This window comes from Aquila chrysaetos, chromosome Z (genome assembly GCF_900496995.4).
Source record: "Aquila chrysaetos chrysaetos chromosome Z, bAquChr1.4, whole genome shotgun sequence".
Taxonomy (NCBI): domain Eukaryota; kingdom Metazoa; phylum Chordata; class Aves; order Accipitriformes; family Accipitridae; genus Aquila; species Aquila chrysaetos.
Genome location: NC_044030.1, coordinates 16402529 through 16425751, shown reverse-complemented (window position 1 = coordinate 16425751; position 23223 = coordinate 16402529). Strand labels below are relative to the sequence as shown.

The following is a 23223-nucleotide window of genomic DNA, read 5'->3' as shown; positions in this document are numbered from 1 at the left end:
AGCGCGCAACAGAGCCGACTTCACAAGGCCTCACGGCATATGGCTGGTGAACATCTTTGGCCCCGCTGTGTGGGGCACTAATCAGAAAGCCCGCTTATACATTGGATGTTCAGCCACATATTTGGAACGTTGGAGGACACAACCAAAGCCCAAGCTGTGGGATCTAAAGGTCCCAATTGTGCAGCATTGCTCGAGGTGCCTGTGCAGCCATGCAGCACCTGGACCTCTGCAGCTGCCTCGGGACAGGCTGAGCATGCGCAGCCCTGCTGAAAGGGTGCCATGGGCCAGGGCAGTGTGGACAAGGCCCAGGTGGTGCCTGGGTACCCCCCAGCCCCTCTCTGATGGAGAGTGCACCTGTGCAATAGTTTTGTACAGGTGTCAATAAAGAGATTCAACTATAGAATTAAATTCAGTGACGTTTTCATTACTCAGAAATTGAAGTAATTAAGTGAACTAATTAAAACCCAGTGTTCTCTGTAGAACAGACGTGCTTAACTGTCACTTCTCAGTCTCTCCCTTGAGAAGGCAGTTTTAGCTGCTGCCTTGTAAGAGGACTGAGGTTCCACCAGCCCCGTAGGAACGGGGCATGGCGAACCGGGGCGGCACCGGCGGGAGGGCCCCACCCTGCGAGCACAGGGAGCCCCGGGACAGCCCCAAAATGGCTCTCGCCGCCTCAGCCGGGCGCTCCGCGGGGGCGGGCCACGTTGCCCCTTCCGGGAAAGCCTGAGAAGGCGGGTGGCGCGCATGCGCCGCGGGCCGGGCGGGCGGGGCAAAGGCGCTGCGGAGGCAAAGGCGCTGGCGAGGCTGTCTGCGCATGCGCGCGGGGCGTCCCGGCGCGGGGGGCGGTACAGTTGCCGGCGGTTAGGCGCGAGCGGGCGGTGCTGGGTGGGGCCGCGCGGCCGCCCACTCGGCGCGAGGGAAGCGGGCACTGTTGGCGCGCCGACCCCTCACAGGGAGGCGGCGGCGGCGGCGGCGGCGGCGGCGCTCGGCCCGGCCCCGGCCCGGCCCGGCCCGGCCCGCGGCGGCGGCAGCAGCGGCGGCGGCGGCGGCAGGGGAAGAGGCTTCGGCTGGTGTCTGAAAGCCCCTGGGTTGAGGTGGTGGTAAGGAAACAGCGGAGCCCCGCTGGGCGTAAGCCCTCCCGGGCTGGGCGGACAGGCAGTGCGGAGGGCCAGGCTCTGCCTGTCGGTGGGAGGCTGCTTCTCCTCAGTGGCTCCCTTGTGACAGAGAAGGTGTCCTGACTTGGGCGGGTTAGCGACCACTTTGTGCCTTCGGAGGAGACTTGTGTTCCACGGGGTTGTGTGTGTAGTCTTTTAAAAGTATGGCTGTTCGGGAGTTCATCTTTCACAGCAGGAAAACTGTACTCGATTCCTTTTTTTGTTAGCCAGAGTAATAATCTGCAGCACCGAGACTGTTTTGGAGGCAGGTCATCTTTTTTAAGCATACTGAAAAAAGTTTCTGTTCAGATGCCGGAGAAGACTGGTGTGAACAATGTGCCCTGACTTACTGATAGAGGCTTCTCGGGCTGCATTTCCAATGACGTGTCCTCTCGTCTCTCGTCTGGAGGCAGCGAGCCGCTGGGAGAATGTCATAACTGTTGAATGACCTAACTTTACAGCACCTGACCACAAAAAGAGTTTTAAAAAAGCTTCAGAAACCACGCTGAGCTATGTAGCTTTCTGCTAGTGTATCAGTGTGTTACTTATTGTCACCATTACTGCATTGCAAGTCTTCTGCATTATTGCTAGCTGTAAGAATGGGAACATCATTCAGGTCTAAGTCGAAGACTACATTCAGTTTAACCTTTGCACCCTAGAATCTTTCATCTCGTTTAACTAAGTGAGTTGTCCTCATCACTGCTTCTCATAATATAATTTAGGAGGGTATATTTTATAGTATCCTATTTGCTATTTCTGATCTAACTCAGTTCTTTAGTATTGGTGTGCTACAGAGCTATCTGATGGTGGCTTGATGTTGCCCCGCCACGTTCCTGCCCCCATTCTCTTTTTACTGAAGTTTCCTCTTTTGAATCAACTTTTGCAACTTCCCAGGTTATTTTAAGTTTTCTTCATTGTCATTTCTTGCCCAGCTGTAATGGATATTGAGTTAATTTTTCCTGAGCAGTAAGTTAAATTCAGTTAGTTCAGGTAAGAGGACTTTCAGGAGCATATTAACAAAATAAGAATTTGAGTATATTATTTAAAAGAAAGAGTAGAGAAAAAAGCCCCCAAAATGCTTCTCATTGACTTTTCCATGTCTCTTGTATGTATGTGACTTGGAACACAGTCGCAGACAAAACAGCATTTTTTTGTGTACTTCTCAATGTTGGGGTTTTTGATATAATTGAAACTTGAAACCACTTATGCATTTGTCCAGCACATGGTGTCCCTATGACACTGAGTGAGTCCAAAGGAGATATGAACTTCCTGGATCTTTTACTTCTGGCAGGTGACCACCACCTCCTTTCACTCTTTGAGGGGCATCCTGTGAAGCTCCGTTGACCTGCTGCTAAGTTTCTAAAAACATGAGGAAGGATCCAAATGCCCAGCATAGGTTCTGCCCATTGCTGCCTGGAGGTGTGCAAGTACACGTGTTCAACATGTGCTCCTCCTTCTGGGTGCAGTAACACCCAGAAATAGTTGAGCAGTGAGTGCTGTGAAGGTAGCTGTGGTAGAGGTTGTTCCAAGATCAGTCAGCAAAATGTAGGGGACCAGAAGGGGCAGGAATGGCAGGGGTAAGGAGCTGGAGTACCTTTGTGCCTGTGAGCTGGATTGCATACAGGCATGGTCTTCATTGAACACCATGAGGGTTTCCAGACTGTCGGAGAGACAGTGGCTGAGCTGATTTCAGTGATAGCCTGCCCCCCACCCCGCCCCAAGACACAAATGGAAGGTTGTTGTAGGACTAGTTATGCTGAAATTTCTGTGATTGTTCCTGCCAAAACATTTTGTGTAGCAGCCTGGTCAACGGTGCATGTGTAAACACAGGTATACGCAGTGCTGTCTGTATAGGTGTGGGTACGTGGGTGTACCTGTGTGTAAATAAACGCGTACACACAGAGAGTCACAGTCAGGTTAGTAAAGTGCTGTGTGTGCACAAAGTAAAACTGTTCAAGGAACGGTGAAGAATAGGGCTTGATGTGCTGCCTCCTTGCCTGGCACTCGAGTTGGGCCATCGTGAACTTGGGTGCAGGAAGGTAGAGACAGTGTTAGTGTCCGTGCGCAGACTGAAACGTGCGGCACAGCATCTGAAATGTGCTGAGGGTTGGGATTTCTCTTGCTTTTGGACTTGGTGTGTTGCCCCAGGTGATTTCCCCTAAAAAAGGGAAACGGTGCGGGGAAAGAGGCTGCTTCTGCAGAGAGCAGCACAGGCTAACTTCATGTGGCGTCCTGCATAGCGGTACTGCGGTTGCAGGCAGATGCCTGGTGCTGCTGCCATTTGGAGAGAGCACTGTGCAGGGATGTGAGCGGCGGTTGCTCACCTTCGTGTGCTTGGAGGTGAGGGACTAGGTCCCCTGTTGTGCCTTGAGCTAGAGAGGCTTGAGGAGAGCGAGGTCACCTTCTCCTGAACCAGTACTGACTCTGCTTGTGTTGCACGTGAGTTGCTAGGGGGGTGGAGATGAGGTGTTTCGTGCACACGAGCGTGCTCAGCGTCAGGACGCGACCCTGCCTGCGGCACACGTTTTGAGAGCAGGGTTGGTCCTGGGCTGTGTGAGAGCTCCATCCAGCTTCGGTCCACAATCATGGCGGGGAGGTTTCTCTGGCGAGACCGCCCCTGCGGTGAGGGAGCGTCTGCGAGAAGAACGCCTGTCCCCGAGTGCAGAGCCTGCCCAGCAGCACTTGTGCCTGGAGCTCCCCAGGCTTTCGTGAGTGTAGCCGGTGGCCCTGGAGAAGCCCGGAGTGTGCACAGGCTTGTGAGCTGAGGGGCCTGGGAGGGCTTTAGGTAGCTCTGGCACCTGCTTTGAAACCGCCTCCTGTGCTGCCCAGCCTTCCCGGGCAGGAGTCCTTGCTGGCAGGTAGGTCTTCTTCTGAAGCGTCCTGCCAGCACTGTAGCAGCCTGTGGCACCGGGGAAGGTGCTGTCAGTGATGAAGCTGCAGACTGCTCATACCTTCACCAGCACCACAGTGGCGGCCACATGTTTCTCTGGACTGGGCGGTGTTGGCGCTGGCTCTGTGGCTCTCCTGCACTCTGCAGCCCCCGGCTTGCAGGGAGTGGGTTTCACTTCTGTTGGGTTTTCTCTCTGAAGAGGCGTCTGTGGAGTTGAGGCGTCATGCGCCTGTGGGTAAGATGTGGCATGGCCCGGGTGCATGCGGTTTCTGTGGCAGAGCTGACAGGTGCCCTGTGGGCATTGGTGTGGGGATGCGGGTTCGTGCGAGGGAGGACCTGCTGTGAGTTACCCGGCATCACCATGGCGCACGAGGGGAGGGAGCACTGGGTGTCAAGGTGAGGGGCAGCAGGTCCCTGTCCCACTTCTGGTGGAAGTCCTGGCCCTGCAGGCAGTGACGTGGGCCAATTGCCTGGCAGCCCAGTCCCTCTTCTGGCCACATGGTCAGTGATGACTGGCTGGCAGGGCCAGCCCATGCACAGGGACTGCTGTGCTCCTTCAGGTGCCTTTTTTGAGTGTCGTGCCCTGTGTGTTTTACACTGCCCTATGCTTGGCTGGCAGTACCAGGCCCCTACAAGTGTGCCCAGAAGTATCAAAGTCTCCAAAGATAAGCCACTGAGCTGCTGAATCCTTGCTTGTTTGGGGAGGGAGGTTGAATAGTAAAAGCTGGTACTTTTAGCCTGTGTATGTAAAAATGCCTTTTTTGATTTTTTGTTTTTTTTCCCTTTTGGGGTGAGGTGGGTATAGGTGAAGATGCAGGAGCCTGAACTTATTGCAAAAACACTGCGAGCTGTTCTTCATCCCTTTAAAAATGGCATACCTTTGTCAGAGCTTCAGGGTGAATACAAATCCCTGACCGGTGAGTGGATTCCCTTCAGGCACCTAGGACATGGCACACTGGAAGGCTACTTGGAGAGTATCCCAGGAGTGGTCAGAATGGAAGGGAACAAAATAGGAGAGGTAAGAATCAGTCACAGTTCAGAAATGGCTTTTGTGTTTGTAAATTGTGCATGGTTCATAACTCTACCTCTTGTCCTGGTTTCAGCTAGGATAGAGCTAATTTTCTTCCTAGTAGCTGGAGCTGGTATAGTGTTATATATTGGATTTAGTATGAGAAGAATGTTGATAACACTGATGTTTTCAGTTGTTGCTAAGTAATGTTTAGACTAAGTCAAGGAGTTTTCAGCTTCTCATGTCCAGCCAGCAAGAAGGCTGGAGGAGCACAAGAAACTGGGAGGGGACACAGCCAGGACACCTGACCCAAACTGGCCAAAGGGATATTCCATACCATGTGACGTCTTGCCCAGTGTATAAACTGGGGGGAGTTGGCCTGGGGGTGGATCGCTGCTTGGGAACGAACTGGACATTGGTTGGCAAGTGTTGAGCAACTGCATTGTGCATCACTTGTTTTGTATATTTTAATTCCTTTATTATTATTATTGTCATTTTATTATTGGTTACTATTATCGTTATTAGGTTCTTCTTTTCTGTTCTGTTAAACTGTTCCTATCTCAACCCATGAGTTTTACTTTTTTTTTTTTTCTGATTCTCTCCCCCATCCCACTGGGTCGGGGGGAAGTGAGGGAGCGGCTCTGTGGTGCTTAGTTGCTGGCTGGGGTTAAACCACAACACCTCTGCCTGTGCCATGGATTTCTGAGAAAAGTACTGTAGCATGCATGTGGTGCACTAATGCTGGGAGAAGTAGAAACTGTGGCATAGACCAAGTGCCCCTTATTTTCCTGCCTCTGCATGCAGCCTGGGAAGTTCTGTTTGCAAAAGGTGGAAGGTTGCAGGGCATTTTCCTGGAAATGGGACTTCTGGCTGGAAAGACAGTTTGTGTGGCTAGACCTCTGGTCCCTGTCTCAGCATTTCTAACTCAGGGCGGGGGGCAGATATTGGTGGGCTGTCCCGGGACCTTGAAGAAGGCTAACTTGTGTGTGTCTTGGTCATCTCTTCAGGGTGGGGTTTAGCATCATCTTTTTCCTACAATGAAACTGTTGTGGGTGCTGTTGCTTATAAGCCTGACAATGCTTGCTTTAGGCTTAGCACTCTTGTTTGTCATGAGTTGCAGTGCTGCAGGACTGTGGAGACTTGCCAAGGTGAGGAAGAGCCCATGCAAATGAGGTGCCTTGATACAAGAGTTGCAATACCTCAGCTTAGTAAGTGAGCAAGGGGCAAGGAGTCAGCACAGAGGTCAAGGAGAAGGTGGAATAGAGCTCAGGTTGGCATCTAGGAACTCAGAACTAGGTCTTCCTGGTTAACTGTGTAGAGTGTGACAAGAGGCATCCTGAGTTTTGTGCTGATACCTGGAAATGTGGCTGTTTTTAAGCAAGAGGTTCCCTTGCTGCATTTTTACAACTGTGAGAATTTGCCCTTTTGCTGCAGGTATCCAAGTCTGGGATTATTTTTCGCTTGCTCCTAGCCTGCATCAGCTGCAGCTACATCAGTAACATGAATGCAGGTACCTCTGGGAACATTTGTGATGCTCTGTGGTGGGTTGACCCTGGCTGAACACCAGGTGCCCACCAAAACTGTTCTGGGCAAAAGTTCCATGGGCTGCAGGGGACTCTCTGCTCCATCTTCTTCGCTGACCTTGGTGTCTGCAGGGTTGTTTGTCTTACATGTTCTCTCTCCTCTGTCTGGCTGCCATTTCTGTCTGTCCCAGCAACTTTTTTTTCCTTCTTAAATATGTTATCACAGAGGCACTACCACTATCGCTGATGGACTCAGCCTTGGCTGGCAGTGGGTCCGTCTTAGAGCTGGCTGGTATTGGCTCTGTCGGATACAGGGGAAGCTTCTCACAGAAGCCACCCCTGTAATCCCGCCGCTACCAAAACATTGCCACACAAAGCCAATACATTCCACCCCTCACCTCTGTGCATCACATATTTAAGAATTATCATTAAAATATATATTAATCACACAAGATCTTCAGTTTTCACAAACTTCACTCACATCAACAAAAAAGAATTCTCCACACCAAAATCAAAATAGTATCATCACAATACCAACAAAAAGTGGACAATTTATGCACAATCCACCCCTTGTCCCTTCACTACAATTACATCAACAAAAATTCCCCACAGGCATGCAGCTCTTCACGCTCTAGCTGTGTTCAGTCCATGTTTTGCCTGTTACTTCTCTCAGTTACTATCCTTATCTCGAATTCCTCACATTCCCAGGTTTTGGCACCAAAAAGACTGTGGTGGGTTGACCCTGGCTGGATGTCAGGTGCCCACCAACACCGTTCTATCACTCCCCCTGCCTCAGCTGGACAGGGGAGAGAAAATAGAACAAAGGGCTCGTGGGTCCAGGTAAGGACAGGGAGAGATCACTCAACCAATTACTGTCATGGGCAGAGCAGACTCAACTTGGGGAAAATTAACTTAGTTTATTGCCAATCAACCAGAGCAGGGTAGTGAGAAATAAAACCAAATCTCAAAACACCTTCCTTCCACCCCCCTCCCTTCTTCCTGGGCACCGCTTCCCTACTGGATTCTCTACCGACCCCCCTAGTGGTGCAGGTGGACGGGGAATGGGGGTTATGATCAGTTCATTACACGTTGTCTCTGCCGCTTCATCCTCTTCGGGGGCAGGACTCATCTCATCCTCCAATTTAATGCTTCCTCATGGTGGCTCTGGCAGATAGCCATCTATTTCTAACTAGGGCTTTGCAGGGTATAATCTGGTATCCTCCCATTCCCTTGAGAGCCTTCCTTATCCTCTAACACAATGTGTGCTGAGAGCCTTGTGGGCTCGTGGATAGCACTAGAGGTGGTGCCTTCTCTGTGGCAGCTGTAAGGAGAGAGTGCAATGCAGCTTTAGGAGGTGGAAAATGAGAAAGCTATGGAACAGGGGTCTTAGCTGAGCAGGACTTGCTTTGGTTTAGGAATGCCCACTATGCATGACTGAAGCAACTGAGAGGAAGCACCCTGCAAACACCTGGGAGGCAGGAGAGACACAAAGACTGAGCTCATGTTGCTGTTTTATGACCTTTCTGTTGCTACTGTCCAGAGTGTCCCCTGGGCAGACATTGAGCAGGGGGTGGCAAGTGTTGTTATGCACTGGTGTGGGCTAGTAACCACCTGGGATTGCTCCTGCATGCTTTCCTGATACAGGACCTGGGCAGTACTTCAGTATAATGCTTTTCTCTTCATTCATGCCTCTCCAGAATATTTGACCTCCAGTATAAGCTGAGGCCATAGGTCAAAGTCCACACAAGCCTGCTGCAAGAGCATGCAGTCAACCAGTCTCTCTTCCTGGCTCAGGGAGAACTCTGACCTCCAGAAAGGCTGCCAAGACCCTTGTGTCTTCCTTTAATACCTCTGGGGACAGTGGGGCAGGAAAGCAAGACACACACACACAGAGATCTGCTAGCAGCTGATGATCCTGGCTGCAGGCTAGGTAGCCCTAAAAGGACTTTCTGTACTGCTAGGGCAGCTGTCCAAGACATTCCACAAAAAATACATTCACCAAGGAGTCCTATGAAGTGGGCAGTAAATAATATAAATTGATCTCAGGGTGCTACCTGTTACATGCTCCTTAAATCAAAGAATTTGTGTGAGATGAATATTGCCTGGGTAACTGATGCTGAACAGACTGGTTGTGTTGGAAAGGCAATGATATAAATTGTCTCCTGTTCCTCTTACTACTGAGCACTAATTTAGCCTTCTTGAATAGGCAAGATGAACGCTGACAATTATTCCTTCACATGATAAGTATGTTCTCCAGTTTCCACACAGGATGAGGATTACATTCAGTATACAGAAAACACTGCAAGGGGACTCAAATTGAAATACTGTGCATCTGCAACAGGTGGTTGTATCATTTCAAGAAACGCTGCTTTGCTTCGCTTCATGTTCAGTTACAGGCAGCATATGGTTGCACCTTCCTCTAAGGAAACTTTGACTTCTGCTTGAATAACTAGGCCCCTCCAAAAAAAGGAATTTGAATACTGCTTTGCTCTGCTGCAAGTGAATTCATCCACCCTATCTCTTTTTACATCTGAATTCATTCTAATTCAAACCATCATTTATGCTAAACTTAAAGTCACTATGATGTGAAAACAAGGGAGGAAAATGCTGAAAATAACTTACAACATTAGTGACAGGAAAAACCTGAAATGTACTAGAGATATGAAAATGTGCATTTATGAAACTATGATAAACCATGTATGAACAAAAAGTCTTTTATGTTGAGACCTTGAGAACAGAGCAGGGCTCAAGGTGGTCCATCCTGCATGCATCCACATAAACACGGAAATGCTCGTTAGCCAGGAGTATGAGGAAAGGGTACGAGGTACCCTTCTCTGGAAACGGGCACAGCTGAGCACCTCTCTGAAATGCCTGTACATGACTGCCCACAGCATGGGGCACAACCAGGAGAAACTGGAGGTCTGCATGCAGTTCAAGGCTGTGATCTCATTGCGGTCATGGAGAGCTGTTGTGACAGCTCACACAGCTGGCGTGCTGCTGTGGATGGACACAGGCTATTGAGAAGTGATGGGCTGGAACGGCAAGGAGGGTCAGTTTCTGTGAGCCACTCCAAGTGTGAGAGCAATGGGGACACTTGGAGCTCTGCCTTGGAATAGAGGATGAGACAGCAAGAGCTTATGAGTAGTTGGCAGACCAGTGTATGGGCGACGTTATAGTGGCTATCTGTTACAAATGCCCTCACTGGGAAGAAGTGATAGATTAAGCAGGCAGTGCCGCCTTCTGACAACTGCAAGAAGCCTCACCTTTGCAGGCCCTGCTCCTCACAGAGGACTTGAGCTACTGCCATACCTGCTGGAGGGACAAGACAGCCAAGCATGAGCAATCCAGGAGGTTTCTGGGGTGTGCTGATGACAACTTCCTGACACAAGTGATGAGGTGATGCACGGAGATGGTCTGCTGGACCCAGTTCTTACAAACAAGGAAGAACTGGTTGGTGGCATAAAGGCTGGGGACAGCCCTGGCTGCAGTGACCACAAGCTGGTGGTGTTTGGGAGCCTGAAAGGGGGCGAATAAAGCAAATAGTGGTATCAACAAGCCAGGACTTCAGGAGAGCAGACTTTGGCCTCTTCAGGAATCTTCTCCAATTTCAAGAATGGTCCATCCCAACAGTCGGGGGAAAAAAACCCAAAGGTGACAGGAGGCATGCATGGATGAACAAGGAGCTCCTGACAGAGCTCAACCATAAAACGGAAGCATGCATCAGGTGGGAGCAGGGAGAAGCAACCTGGGAGGAATACGGATACACTGCCCAACCAAGCATGCATGGGCTTAAGAAAGACTGCATTTATTATTGATCAGTTCAGCAACTTGAAAACCAAGACAGAGTGCCATTGCCTTCAGAACAGCTCCCAGAGCACTGCCAGTTCTCAGAGCATCCTTCCAAAGAAAGTCCTTAAAATAGCTGGTTAACTGTACAGACAACAGGAGAAAATGCAGGAACAACAGAAAAACTAGAAGAAAGAAGGTACAGCAAATTAAGAACTACAACCTTTTGCTGTGTTTCATTTCACTAAAGCCTTATCAAATCCATGCCCAAGTCATGCAGCACAGGTTGTTGCACAGACATCTCTGAAAGGGTGAAGAGTTAAGGATTTCAGGTTTGCCTTTCACAAAGATGAGTTAGGACTCAGTCTGGTACTGCCTACTGTATGACAAAGCTTTTCTCTTATTTAAGTGACTGTTTTAAAAGCAAGCTTGCAGGAGGCACCCATGGATGAGCAAGGAGCTCCTGACTTAACTCCACCATTAAAAGCACGCGCACAAGAAACAGAAGCAGAATTGGGTAGGGTGGAAGGAATATAGAGACACTGTCCAAACATGCAGGGATGGGCTTAGGAAAGCTAAAGCCCATACGGAGCTGATTCTGGCAAGGGACACGAAGGGCAACAAGAAAGGTTTCTATAGGTAAATCATCAGCAAAAGGATGACTAGGGAAAATGTGAGTCTGCCCTGTGAATGGGAATGGGGACCTGGTCTTAAAGGACATGGAGAAGGCAGAGGCACTGATTGCTGCCTTTGCCTTGGTCTTTACTGGTAAGACCAGCCATCAGCTCCTAAGAGCAGTGGGAAAGTGCAGGGCAAGGAAAACATACTCTCAGTGGGGGAGGATTAGGCTAGGGAGCATTTAAATGAACTGGACACGCACAGGTCCACAGGTCTGTCGCAATGCATCCATGGGCGCTGAGGGAGCTGGCTGATGTTGTTGCAAGACCACTCTCGATCATCTTGGAAAGGTCATGGTGGTTTTGGGGAGATTCCTGAGGACTGGAAGAAAGCAAATACCACCCTTACTGTCAGGAAGGGTGGGAAGGAGGATCTGAGGAACCGCAGGCTGATCAGCCTAACCTCGATCTCTGGGAAAGTGATTGAGCAACTAATCTTGGAAAGCTGTTCCAGACGTGAAAGACAAGAAGGCAAGTAGGAGTAGTCAGTATGGATTTATGAAGTGAAAATTGTATGTGGCCAAACTGATGCTCTTCCAAAATGAGATGACTGGTTGGGTGTATGAGGGGAGAGCATTAGATGTAGTTTATCTGAATTTTAGTAAGGCTTTTGACAGTCTGTCCCATAACAGTGGCACAAAACCCAGCGGGAGACTAGTCACTAGTGCTGTGCCCCAGGGGTCGATGCTGGGGAAATGTTGTCTGTCATGTTCATGAATAACCTAGATGATGGGACAGAGATCATCCTCAGCAAGTCTATAGATGATAGGAGGGACTGATAGAGTAGGTAGGTGTGCTACCATTCAGAGGGACCTCAACAAGCTGGAGAAATGGAACAACAGGAACCCTATGAAGTTCAGTGCAGGGAAATGCCAAGTCCTGCACCTGGGGAGGAATAACACCATGCACCTGTACAGTCTCAGGGCTGACCATCTAGAAAGTAGCTTGGCAGATAAATTCCTGGGGGTTCTGGCGGACATGAAGTTCACATCAGCAATGTGCCATTGCAGCAAAGGAGACCAACAACATCCTGGGTTGCATTAGGTAGAGTGTTGCCAGCATGCTGATGGAGGTGATTATTCCCCTCTACTCAGCCATAGTGAGACCACATCTGGGAACCTGTGTTCAGTCCCATGCTCCCCAGAACAAGAGAGACATGGACGCTGAAGCAGGTTCAGTGAATGGCTGTGAAGATGATGAAGGGACTGGAACATCTTTGATGAAGGGTTCAAAGAGCTGAGAGTGTTCGTACTGGAGAAGAGAAAGCTCAGGGGGATCTTACCCATGTGTATTAATACCTGTTGGAGGGCATAAAAAAACATGGAGCCAGACTCCATCTCCAGTTCTCAGTGGTATCCAGTGAACAGACAGGAGACAACAGGAGCAAAGTGAAATACAGGTAATTCTATTTAAACATTAACCCCCACACTTTTTTACAGCGAGGGTGGCTAAACACTGGAACCAAGCTGTCCAGAGTGGCTGAGAAGTCTCCATCTTTGGAGATATTCCACCGCTTGATTAGCAGCTAGGTCTACTTGATGCTGCTCTGAGCAGAGATGCTGTACGAGGTGGTCTACAGAGATGTTTTCCAGCCTCAATTTTTCTGTGATTCCTGGCATTTAACCCCTGCAGTGGTGAGGCTGATGGTACGCTTTTGGCATAGGTGTTGACCATGCAGCAGGTACACTGTCTGATTTCTAGCAGGAGCTCCTCGGGTGGGAGAGCTGTCCCTCAGAAGGAGAGGCCCTCCCTCCAACGTCTGTGTGTTGAGCCAGCCTGGCGCAGATGCTGGGTGTGCAGTGGAGGAGGAATAGGAGAGTAAGGACAAGCTGGAGTGGGCTGCTGGGAGGTCGGGCGTGTTGCCTTGTTCCTAGCGCTGTCATTCCTTGCTCGTATTTCCCTGGGCTGTTAGGGTCAGCCTGAGAGACTGAGGAGAGCTCTCGAGCAAGCTGTTGGTGCTTAGCAGTTGCTTGCTTTTTTATCTTGGCACTCTTTTTCTGCTTTGGTTGCCCTACCTCGCTTGTGAGAAAAGTTCCTTTCTGGAGCTGCTGTTTGCTAAATTTCAGAGGTGCTGGCCAAGGCGCTGAGTTTTTCCTGTGCTGAACTGTCAAGGCCCATGCTTGCTGGGGGCCATGGTTATGAAGGCAGCGGTGCTGTGCCTGAGGGCCCCTTTTTCAGCCTGTACCACCACCACCGAGCGTGGCTGAGACCCATGGAGAGAACCCCTGAGACCACAGACTCCCGTTTTTCACTCAGGGCTTTTTGGGTGGCCACCTGTGTCCTCGTGGAGCCCTGGCAGAGTACTGGTCCAGCTGCCTTCGCAAGCTGTTAGGAGCTGAATGGCCCAAAGGTTTGGGCTTGCATCTCCTCTGTGAGGCAAAGTGCACGCTGGGCATGTGGTTTGGGGGCTTGCTGAAGCAGGGTTCCTGCATCCATTCAAGGGTTGGTCTGTGGCAGCATTGCTGAGACATGGCAAGGGGAGGTTGAGACAAGAGGCCATTAAGGAGGCCAGGGAGGTGGCCATGGGCTTCCCAAGGCTGGGCCGTTGTTGGGGGCCAGCCCGGTGCCTGCAGGGCTATTTGTGCCCCCAGGATGGCCGTGCTGTTTCTTTGGTAAGCGGGACAAAGGCAGCCTGGCTCTGCAGGGTCAGAGTGGTGCCAGAGCCCCTGGTGAGCCTTGGCAGGAGGAGGGAGGGCAGGCTGGAAGCCCTTCCCGTGGCTTCCTAGTGTTGTAAAGCGAGACGGTCAGCCTGTAGGATGGGAGTGAGAAACCAGGCTGTTTCTTGGTGGGCCCCAACCTAATGTGGGAAGGTGATGGAGAGGCTCTGTCTGTCTGCTTTGCTGATTTCTGAGGTGCACTGCGAAAGCAGAGGGAGGTCTCCGAGGTCTGTGTCTGCTGCTGAAGCCTTTGCTGAACTGCCTGCAGGCACGTGTGACCCAGCAGTTACAGGCATGGAAATGGTTGCAAGTCCTTCTGAGGGCTGTGGATGAGCTTGGGCCTCACTGACAGTTTTCCCCTCTGTCCTCTTCCTGCTCCAACAAGGTCATTTGCCATGCTGTTGCTTGCAGCGAGACTGTGCCAATTGCTCAACTGGTGGCCCGGCAGAGGAGTTCCAAGAGGAAAATGGGACGTCAAGTGAACTGCCAGATGAGGCTGAAGAACACGTCTCCGGTCACGTTAGCAGGTAAGCCCCAGGCAACTGTGGAGGGCCTGCCTTTGTGAAGGAACTGTGCAGCTGCTGGAGCAAAAGTCTTGGCCGTGAGGCTGTGCCACTAATGGCCAGGAGCTGCGTGGTCCCAGTGAAGAGTTCCTGGGAGCGGAGAGTGTTGTTGACAAGGGTGCTTGTGCTTGCAAGCCCTGGTCAGCGAGGAAGCCCTTCTTGAGCATGTACGTGAGATGTGAATGATCTTGAAAGAAGAGTTCTTGGAGGACGCTTGGTTTCCCTTCCACCTGCCCGTGGTTCTGTGAGACCCGCGGTTGGGGTGCGGGCGAGAAGTGTGGCAACGAGCCTGCTCGTTCTTTGAGGCTGAGCTCAGCCTGTTGTGGAGTGGCAGGGATGAGCCATGGCCTCGCAGCGAGAAGGAGTCCCTGCAGCATTATCTGTGGTTGTTTCAGCAGCTCCTGTTGCTGCTGCAAGTGCCCTGGTGCCATGACGTTGTTGAAGCTCAGGGGCTCTTCTTGGTACCTCCGCGCCTTTTTGCGTAAGCTGCTGCAGCAGTATTTTCCCAGAGCCCGTGGGTCAGGTGTCCCTCACTGCCGTGCTGTTGTTGTGTTGCTGTCAGTGGGTATCCCAGGATCAGGCCCAGGCAAGGCCCATCTGCTTGCGAGTTGGCAGCTTGGAGCAACAGGGGGTCTTGCAGTTTGTTTGTATTCCCCTGTTCTTGTCTGTAACGAAGGGTTTGCTGCTTCTTGCTCTCCTGCGACCATGCCAACAGTCTGCCCTCTAGCTGGGAAGCGGAACTGGTGACTCATAGCCCAGTTAAACGGCAGTGATTGTCAACGCACGTTGATTCACTGTCTTGCACGGTGATACCCTCGGAAGTGCTTGAGCCTGCCAAAATTGGTGTGGTGCAGCCAGCAAGTAAAGAGCAAAGTGACCAAGAGCTTGTTTATCCCAGGGTGGCCCGAAGGCCAGCGTGGTGTGTTCCTCTGCAGTTGTTATTTGGCAACCTCTGCCGTGTGGTGGGAGTTAGGGAGGAGGGCGCTTGCAAGCTAGGGTAGAGAAGAAGAAACTGTTTGGGCGGTGGTGCAGGAGGTGGCCGAGGAGGTGGAGTTAGGCTGCATGTGCTACGCCTCTGGGAGCTGCTGCTGCTGCTGCCGCCGTTGGGTGGTAAAGAGCAGCCTGACCATGGGTTCCCCCTGAGATGTGACTTGTTGTGGCACCTCACAGGTGCAAGGCTTTTCTGAGAGTGTAAGGAGAGGCAGGGTCACCTGTTTCTTTCCCTGCTGCAGCACGGCAGTGGAGGTTGCGGTTTGTGAGTCCTTGGGTGTGAGCCACGATGCTGTAGCAGAGAGACCCACGCCTGTGGCCGAGAGCATCCTTCGTAACTGTCTTTTGGAAAAGTATGGACTCCCTGGAGGGAGTTATCTGCTGTGCTTGAAGTCTCTTTGGGTTGGGTGGAGGAGAGTGCTACTCACGGCTCCATCTGCAAACTCTTTAGGAAAGCCGAAAGGAACTTTGCGTCAGCCCAGGCCTTTGAGCATGCCAGAAGAAGGCAGCAAGAGGCCTGTTCCTCGCCTGCCACGAGGCAGAGGAGTGGCGTGTGGAGTGGTGAAACCCAGTATGGAGAGTGCCCGGCCTGCCTTGCCTCCAGCCACTGGGAGTGGACCACCTAAAGAAATTCCCATGCAGAGGCACGTCACGGTGGTAAACAGGTCAGTGTGTGCGTGTGTGTGCGCGCGCGCGCGTGAGCGAGGCAAAACGAAGTGTGGTGGACCCTTGGGTGCTGCCGTGCCAGCAGTGCTTTTGGGGACGTGGGAATCTAAGCGCCCGCCCTTGCAGAAGGTGAAGTTTGAATGTGGGTCGGTACCCAGGAGGGAGCCTTTCTGGATGCTGCCGTAGCTACCCTGTGCTCTTGGCCTGCTCCTGTGTCTTCTGGGGAGAAATGTGGCCAAATGTGTGTGTGCGGATGTCGCTGTTTCCCAGGCCCAGGAGGGAGCCGTTGTGGGCAGCGTGATAGAAAGCTGAAGGAGGTTTGTGTGTAGGTGGCAGGCGATGCTGCGCGTTCAGGGTCACGGTTGTCTGCAGGTGGCTGCTCTTCGCCTCTTGCCTGACCTCTCCATTGCAGCGTTAGTGTTTGTGGCCCTTCTCGGCATGCTCGGACCCAGCAGCTGCCCGCCCGTGTTTGGGTGAACTGAGATGGGGGCTGGAGCTGCGTTTTTGCTGGGTCAGCGGTACATGCTGGTTTTCAGCCCCCTTTGAGCCTCTCTAATCCAGGTGGCTTAGGCATGATGCTGCCCCATCATTTCTCTTTCTGTGTTTTTTCGGCCACCCTGGGCCATCAGCTGATGGCGAGGAGAAAGTGTTTGCTGTTTGCTCATTGTGGCTGCACTAAGTCCGCTGGAGCTGTGATTGTGGTGGTAATCCTGTGCAGGTCACCAGGCTGGGTTGGAAGTCAGCCTTGCATTGAATGGAAACGGCAGTGGTGTGCCGCTTCCGCGGCGGCGTAGCTGTGAAGTGGCACGGAGCGGAGTGACAGCTTAATCCTGCCGTGGTGCCTGCTCTTTCTGGAAGACCCACGGAAAGCAGGCGCATCGTGCCCCAGTTGCCTGCCTGAGTCCTGGGTGCGTCGGGGCTCTGGGTCCCAGAGGGGGAGATGGGGATGCGCTCAGAGCACTCGTGAGAGCAGCAGCCACTTCAGCTTTTGTGCCTGAGAGCGTAGCGTTTTACCGATGGCTGCTAGCACTGCCTCGTGACCTTTTGTGCTGCTCCGCAAAGGGCTGTTTGCTATGGCAGTGCTCTGCTGGTTGTGCTTTTTGGGAAGTTCCCTGGCGTGCTGGTACTGGTGGAGTGGGCAGGTGCCGTGGGGCAGGAGACAGCCTTGGGGCTGCTGGGTGGATCTGCTAGGGTTTTGCTCTGGGGCAGGGCTCCTCTCGAGGGCAGGAGACACTCCTTGTGTCAGTGGGCAGTGGGGCTGTGGCTGCAGCAGCAGCTGTTTGGGTGTACCCAGGCAGAAATTTGGAGGAGTTAAGAGGCGGTGGTGATGGTGGCAGGAGCCAGAGGGTGTGAAGCTGAGGTGGGCAAGAGGAGAGCAGCGGCAGGAGCAGCGAGGAAGCTGGAGGAGCTGGCAGTGGCCGTGTGAGCAGTGGAGGGTTTGGAGGTAGAGGCCAGGGAAGAGAGATGTGCTGCGTGCGGCAGGTGAGGGGAGTGAGGCCAGGGCCCCAGCAGGCGCGAGGAGACTCAGGATGGACCTCTCTGTCTGCCCCACAGCTCCTAACGACATGAGCATGGACTGAGCTAACCCCTGTTCTTCTGCTCCTGAGCGAGCTGAGTGGAGCTGCAGTGGAGAAACACGTCAGCAGCTCTGCTCCTGTTTTGTCGAGGAGGCTGCTGCGCAGAGGAGAGAAAGGCCAAGCCATCCTGCTGTGACAGAGAGATGTGGGAGCAGATGTTCGCAGGCCTTCCCTTTTTTGTGTATGCTGATGAGTTGGATTTTTTGAAGTGGCACTTCCCTGAAAGGCAAAGATCCTTTGTCCTGGGACAGGCAGAGCAAAAAGAGTACTTACAGTTGTCTCCAGGTTAGTTGCTGGAAGGCCAGAAGGTGTTTTGTAGTACTTGAAGCTTTGTAATGCTTGAAATAAAATTAGGTAGATGTCAGCCGTATTCTGGCTCTTCCAATGGAGTGTGCTCTATCTTGTGTTGTCATCTTTGTTCCTCTCTAGCAGGTTCCCGAGTTCCTTTCAGGTAACAGTTTTTTCCTGCTTTTGTTTCTGTTGTCTGTTTCTGCTCTACTGAGGAGGATAAGCTATAGGCGAAGTGTGCTTTGGCCCAGGTAGTTCTGGAAGAGAAAATATCATATGCTGTTGCAAAGGATCCAAATGCTGTCCCATTAGCTTGGGCACATACTAGAAGGAGGGTTCATGGAGAGGAGGATCATACTCTGTTTTAATGCAAGGTTGTGGAGTGGCCCATGTGACTGAATTAATTTGTTTCAGCTTGGCCAGTTTGAAGCAGGACTGGCAAGATCCATGGCTGATGTCCTTGCTGCTGGGCATATTTTATGTCCCCAGAACCACTGTAGTTGCTTGTGCTTTGGGAATTGCAGGAAGGAAAGCCACTTTGAGCTGGGAGGTCCTGACCTCAAAACAGTGTGCACAAGAGTGGAGGTGTAAGCAGCAGCCCCAGCCATCCTCGGCTCACACCAGCCTTGTAGGTAGGCAGCACAGACTCAGCGGCACTGTTCCAGCAGCGGTGCCAGCCCTTGCCTGTGAGAGTGCCTGAGCATTCACAGCTCAGTTTGACTGAGAGAAGTCCTGAAGGTGACAGAGCTTGTCTCTGCCCCATTTCCCAGTCTGGGGTGAGGTGCTGTCTGCGTGCAGTTTCTCTGGGTTTGTTTTCTCTCACCTGCCCTGCCCCTCCATTTACTGAAGTCATAGTGTGGTGGGTTGACCCTCGCTGGATGTCAGGTGCCCACTAAAGCCGTTCTATCACTCCCCCCTCCTCAGCTGGACAGGGGAGAGAAAATATAACAAAGGGCTCATGGGTCGAGGTAAGGACAGGGAGCGGTCACTCACCAATTACCATCATGGGCAAAACAGACTCAGTTTGGGGAAAGTTAACCCAATTTATTACAAATCAACCAGAGTAGGGTAATGAGAAATAAAACCAAATCTCAGAACACCTTCCCTCCACCCCTCCCTTCTTCCCAGGCACAACTTCACTCCCGGATTCTCTACCTACCCGCTCCAGCAGTGCAGGGGGATGGGGAATGGGCGTTACAATCGGTTCATCATACCTCATCTCTGCCGATCCTTCCTCCTCAGGGGCAGGACTGCTCACACTCTTCCCCTGCTCCAGCATGGGGTCCGTCCCATGGGAGACAGTTCTCCATGAACTTCTCCAGCATGGGTCCTTCCCATGGGCTGCAGTTCTTCAGGAGCACACTGCTCCAGCATGGGTCCCCCATGGGGTCACAAGTCCTGCCAGAAAACCTGCTCTGTGGGCTCTTCTCTCCACAGATCCGCAGGCCCTGCCATGAACCTCCTCCAGCGCGGGCTTCCCACGGGATCACAGCCTCCTTTGGGCGCCCACCTGCTCCGGTGTGGGGTCCTCCCCGGGCTGCAGGTGGATATCTGCTCCCCCGTGGACCTCCCTGGGCTTCAGGGGGACAACCTGCCTCACCATGGTCTTCCCCACAGGCTGCAGGGGAATCTCTGCTCCGGCACCTGGAACACCTCCTCCCCCTCCTTCTTCACTGACCTGGGGGTCTGCAGGGTTGTTTTCTCTTACATGTTCTCACTCCTCTCTCCGGCTGCCGGTTCTGTCTGTCCCAGCAACTTTTTTTTCCTTCTTAAATATGTTATCACAGAGGCACTACCACTATCGCTGATGGACTCAGCCTTGGCTGGCAGCAGGTCCATCTTAGAGCTGGCTGGTATTGGCTCTGTCGGATACAGGGGAAGCTTCCAGCAGCTTCTCACAGAAGCCACCCCTGTAACCCCCCCTGCTACCAAAACCTTGCCACACATAGCAAAGCACATCCGTGCTCTCAGGGTTGCACTTAAGGGTCTTTGATTTCTTCTTCTGTGTTGAGCATCTGTCCTGCAATGGCAGATCTGTATTACTTGCCTTCGCAGGATGTCTTCCCAGTGACAGACGTTGTCTGGGTGCTGACTGGTCTTGTTGCTCCACCCAGCATCGTGTAGTGAAGCCCCACAGTGAGACTGCAAATGGCAGTTCCCTTGTGGCTGCCAAAGTCTGTGTCCCACCTCTCTAGTGCTCTGTGGTGTTTTGCTGAGAGATTTTCATGACCACAGCTTCTGGGGCTTGCCGCTGCGTAGTGTTGGGTGGAAGGGGAAGAGGCTGTTTCTCCTCCCCATTCTGTCACACCCAGATGACAAGGGGGAGATGCTGATGGTAGCTGCAGCTGTGCCAGGTTGTTTCCTGCTGCCCTCCCAGGCCTTCTTGCAGACACTGTTGCAGGGTCTGAGAGGCTGTCTTATAGCAGGAATCACTTGGTAAGTTCATGTCATGAGCATGTTGCTGTGGACCTGCAAACCCACGGAAGGTAGGAGAGACCTTTCTTGTAAGGCTAACTGCAGAGATCCTTGAAGTTGGAAAGGAATGACACAGATGAGAACCGGTTGAGATGCTTGGTGACTCCCTTGCTTGGACCAGCAGGCAGCATTCGCTGCTGGTGACCACCTGGCCCTGCTGCTGAGATAGCACTGTCCAAGGGCCAAAGAGCAGAGCTGGATGGCATGGGCCTTACAATGTAAGGCGATAGGCAGGAAAGGGTATGCCTTCCCTTTGCTCTGAGACAGTGGTCTGTGTGACTGAAACATAACTGGCTCCTCAGCTACAGCTGCACACGGGGGCTTGGCAGAGCTGCATGGCTGCTCAGGCACTTGTGAATGGCCAGGCTGCTGATGTGTCCTCTTATTGCTAGTGTAGCTAGGAGGCCTCTTGCTGGGAGCAGTTTCTAGCAGCTGAGGAACATGAGGCTTTGCAGGCAGCTGAGTTGTCCATACCTGCATGCTGGGGAGAAGTGTGTTGGCCCTGCTGTGGTCTGGCTGTGTTCCATCCCATCTTTGGAGAGATAAGACCATCATGATATGTGTGAGGGAGCAGCACATCACAAGATCCTCATCTGATTGCAGGGCTCGAAACTGGTAATAACTGGGCTTAAAGCTGATGTTAACACCACATTGTTCCATGGGAAGCTGTTGATCCACAGCAGGAAGCACAGGAAGATACCACATGAAGTCTCTTAATACTGAGAGGATCCAAAATCCAGTTTGCTCTCACTTGCAACATAAGGGAATCATCAGTCCTCTGTTCCAGGTTCCTTTCTGAGGTGTTCTAGACAGCACGGCTTGAGAGGGGAACATCTGCCCTCTTCACTGAAACCTTGCTGCGGTTCCTGCTGGCTTACCCTGCACTCATGTAATCTGTGTCACCTGATATGTGGCTTAAGGTGGTAGAAATGGTATGTGGCACTGAGGACTAGAACATAGCTATGGATTCCTACTGGGAGGCAGCAGTAGCAGGACAGTCTTCATTACCCATATGGCTAGCTCATGCGATTGTTTTGCTTGCTGCCTAGCAGTGGTGATAGTCTCTTTTGAGTCTGCTTCCCTTAAGGGGAGATTTTTCCTTGCTATCTGTCCAGCTTGGAGTTGTCCATGCTGGTAAATAAATGTATAGAGAGGTGGGATCCTGGGTTTCTTGTAGGGTTTGCATGGCCAGTCACAGCATACCTTCTAAGAAGAGACTGTGCTGCTGCTTTGTGTGGGGATCTGAGCTGTGCCCAGAGAGTGTTTTCCTGTGATGCAGATGAAGTGTTGGAAGAGTCTTTTCAAATATCCAACAAGTGCAAGGTGTGAATATGTGCTTGGGTTTCATGTGGGTGACTTTGCCTTTGTACTTTTTGAGTCTCGCCCCAGTTGTGTTTTACAAATGTGCTTGTAGTTGTAGTTACTGTTCAGCACTTCTGGGCATGGCTCTCCAGCTTTGGAAAATGCAGTGCTGGGCAGTGGCTGCCCTCACTGCTAATGCTGTGGGACCTGGCCCAGAACAGAAGTATTATTTTTGGTACAAGTGACACCCCATAGCTGCTGGAGGAGCAGTAGTTTCATCTTAACAGGGACAGCAAAAAAGCAAGGGAGACAAGTTCATGTTAAATCTTGTAAGATGCTGCTTAGAAAAGGTGTGAATGTGGGAGGCCTCTTTCTGATATGTGGATGTGCTCTGATTAAAGGTCAGTGTCAAGGCACCTAGGGCTACCTTAATACTGTGCTAGTCTTGACTTCCTGTTGCGACTAGCCTCAGCATCATACTTGACCCCTATCCTACCTTCTGAGAGCTCAGGTGAAGCTGGGAAAACCCCCCTGGGTGTTTCTGTGGCTGGTAAAGTTTCCTCCAGAGCTGTCCCTGAACTCCAGTCTCCTTACTGGCCCCTTGGGCAGAGACCATCTGCAGAGCCTGCTCAGTGCATGTGCAGTGGCTTCTGTGGTCTGGAGATGCCTGGTGTTCACAGCAACCTGCCATGCTTCTGTGGAGAGCTGTTTTGGTGCATTTGCCACCCTGACTTCTCCACTGCAGTTCTTCCTTGCTTATGTGTCTTTGGGAGGTGCTTCGTCCTGGTCTTTGAACTCTTTCTCCAACTCTTGTTCCCTTTTGCTTGCAGTGTATGTAATTATTCCACAGCTGATTGTTTCCAGAACAGTCTTAGTGAGCTACTCACTGCTGTGACCCCTTCATTGTCAGGAGCTCATGGTGCTGCATGTGCTCCCAGTATAAGCTGCTGCCCTCTGAAGGTCCTCAGAAGAACAACTGCGTGCATGACATTTGTGTCCTTTCTGTGGGAGAGCACTTCGAGAGGAATCTGTTAAACAGTGTAGCAACAGGGTCCACAAAAAGACCTCGAGTTCCTGTGTAGTTTTAGGTGCTCCCCTGACTTCTGAAGCCAGATACTTTCAGGAGACTCTGATGTGGTTATCAAGAAGGTGAGCCTAATCAAGTTCAACAGCAAGACTGAGACACCATCCAGGTACAAGTAGGGAGGCTGAACGTATCAAATGTAAGACCATCAACTGTGTTATTAGGCCTAGATGCTTTTGTTTTACTAATGTCTTTTTACTGTGTATTTCATTTCTCATAATAATTGGAATAACAAGAAAAAACTAGAAACCATCTGTTGATCTGTTTTGTTACTGCTGATCAGGTTGTCTTCCAAAACAGACATTGTGAGTACTGATCTTGTGCAGGGGGCCTGCTAGAAGTATGTGAAATACATTTTATTTTATGTGTAGGTCTTGTAAGCAAATGGAATGCTGTTCAGAGCCAGGAGAATGATTTAAAGCAATTTTCTTTTCAATTTTAGGTCTGAGAAGAGACTAACTGTTCCACCACGGTTTCAAAAGGAGTTGCAAGTTCACCTGTCCAGAAGCTCTTCCATAGATTCAAATGGTATGCTTGCCCATTAAGAAAGTTTTTATCAACTACTCACATTAGATTGGGTGT

At 51.5% G+C, this 23223-nt stretch overlaps 1 protein-coding gene across 5 annotated transcripts in view; it reads left to right on the top strand.

The window, feature by feature from the left end:
- Positions 1–848: 848 nt before the first annotated feature.
- TDRD7 (tudor domain containing 7) overlaps positions 849–23223 on the top strand; it is a 51711-nt gene continuing 29336 nt past the window's right edge. For 2 of the 5 annotated variants that reach the window (XM_030004121.2, XM_030004120.2), the window contains exons 1-5: positions 849–4279; positions 4850–5062; positions 14082–14223; positions 15701–15914; positions 23084–23169. In XM_030004121.2, coding sequence (XP_029859981.1) covers positions 4268–4279; positions 4850–5062; positions 14082–14223; positions 15701–15914; positions 23084–23169 — 667 coding nt within the window. In that variant the 5' untranslated portion in view covers positions 849–4267. Of the gene's footprint in view, positions 4280–4839; positions 5063–14081; positions 14224–15700; positions 15915–23083; positions 23170–23223 lie in introns of all 5 variants that reach the window. The other 3 variants (XM_030004124.2, XM_030004123.2, XM_030004122.2) reach the window with 3 other exon arrangements.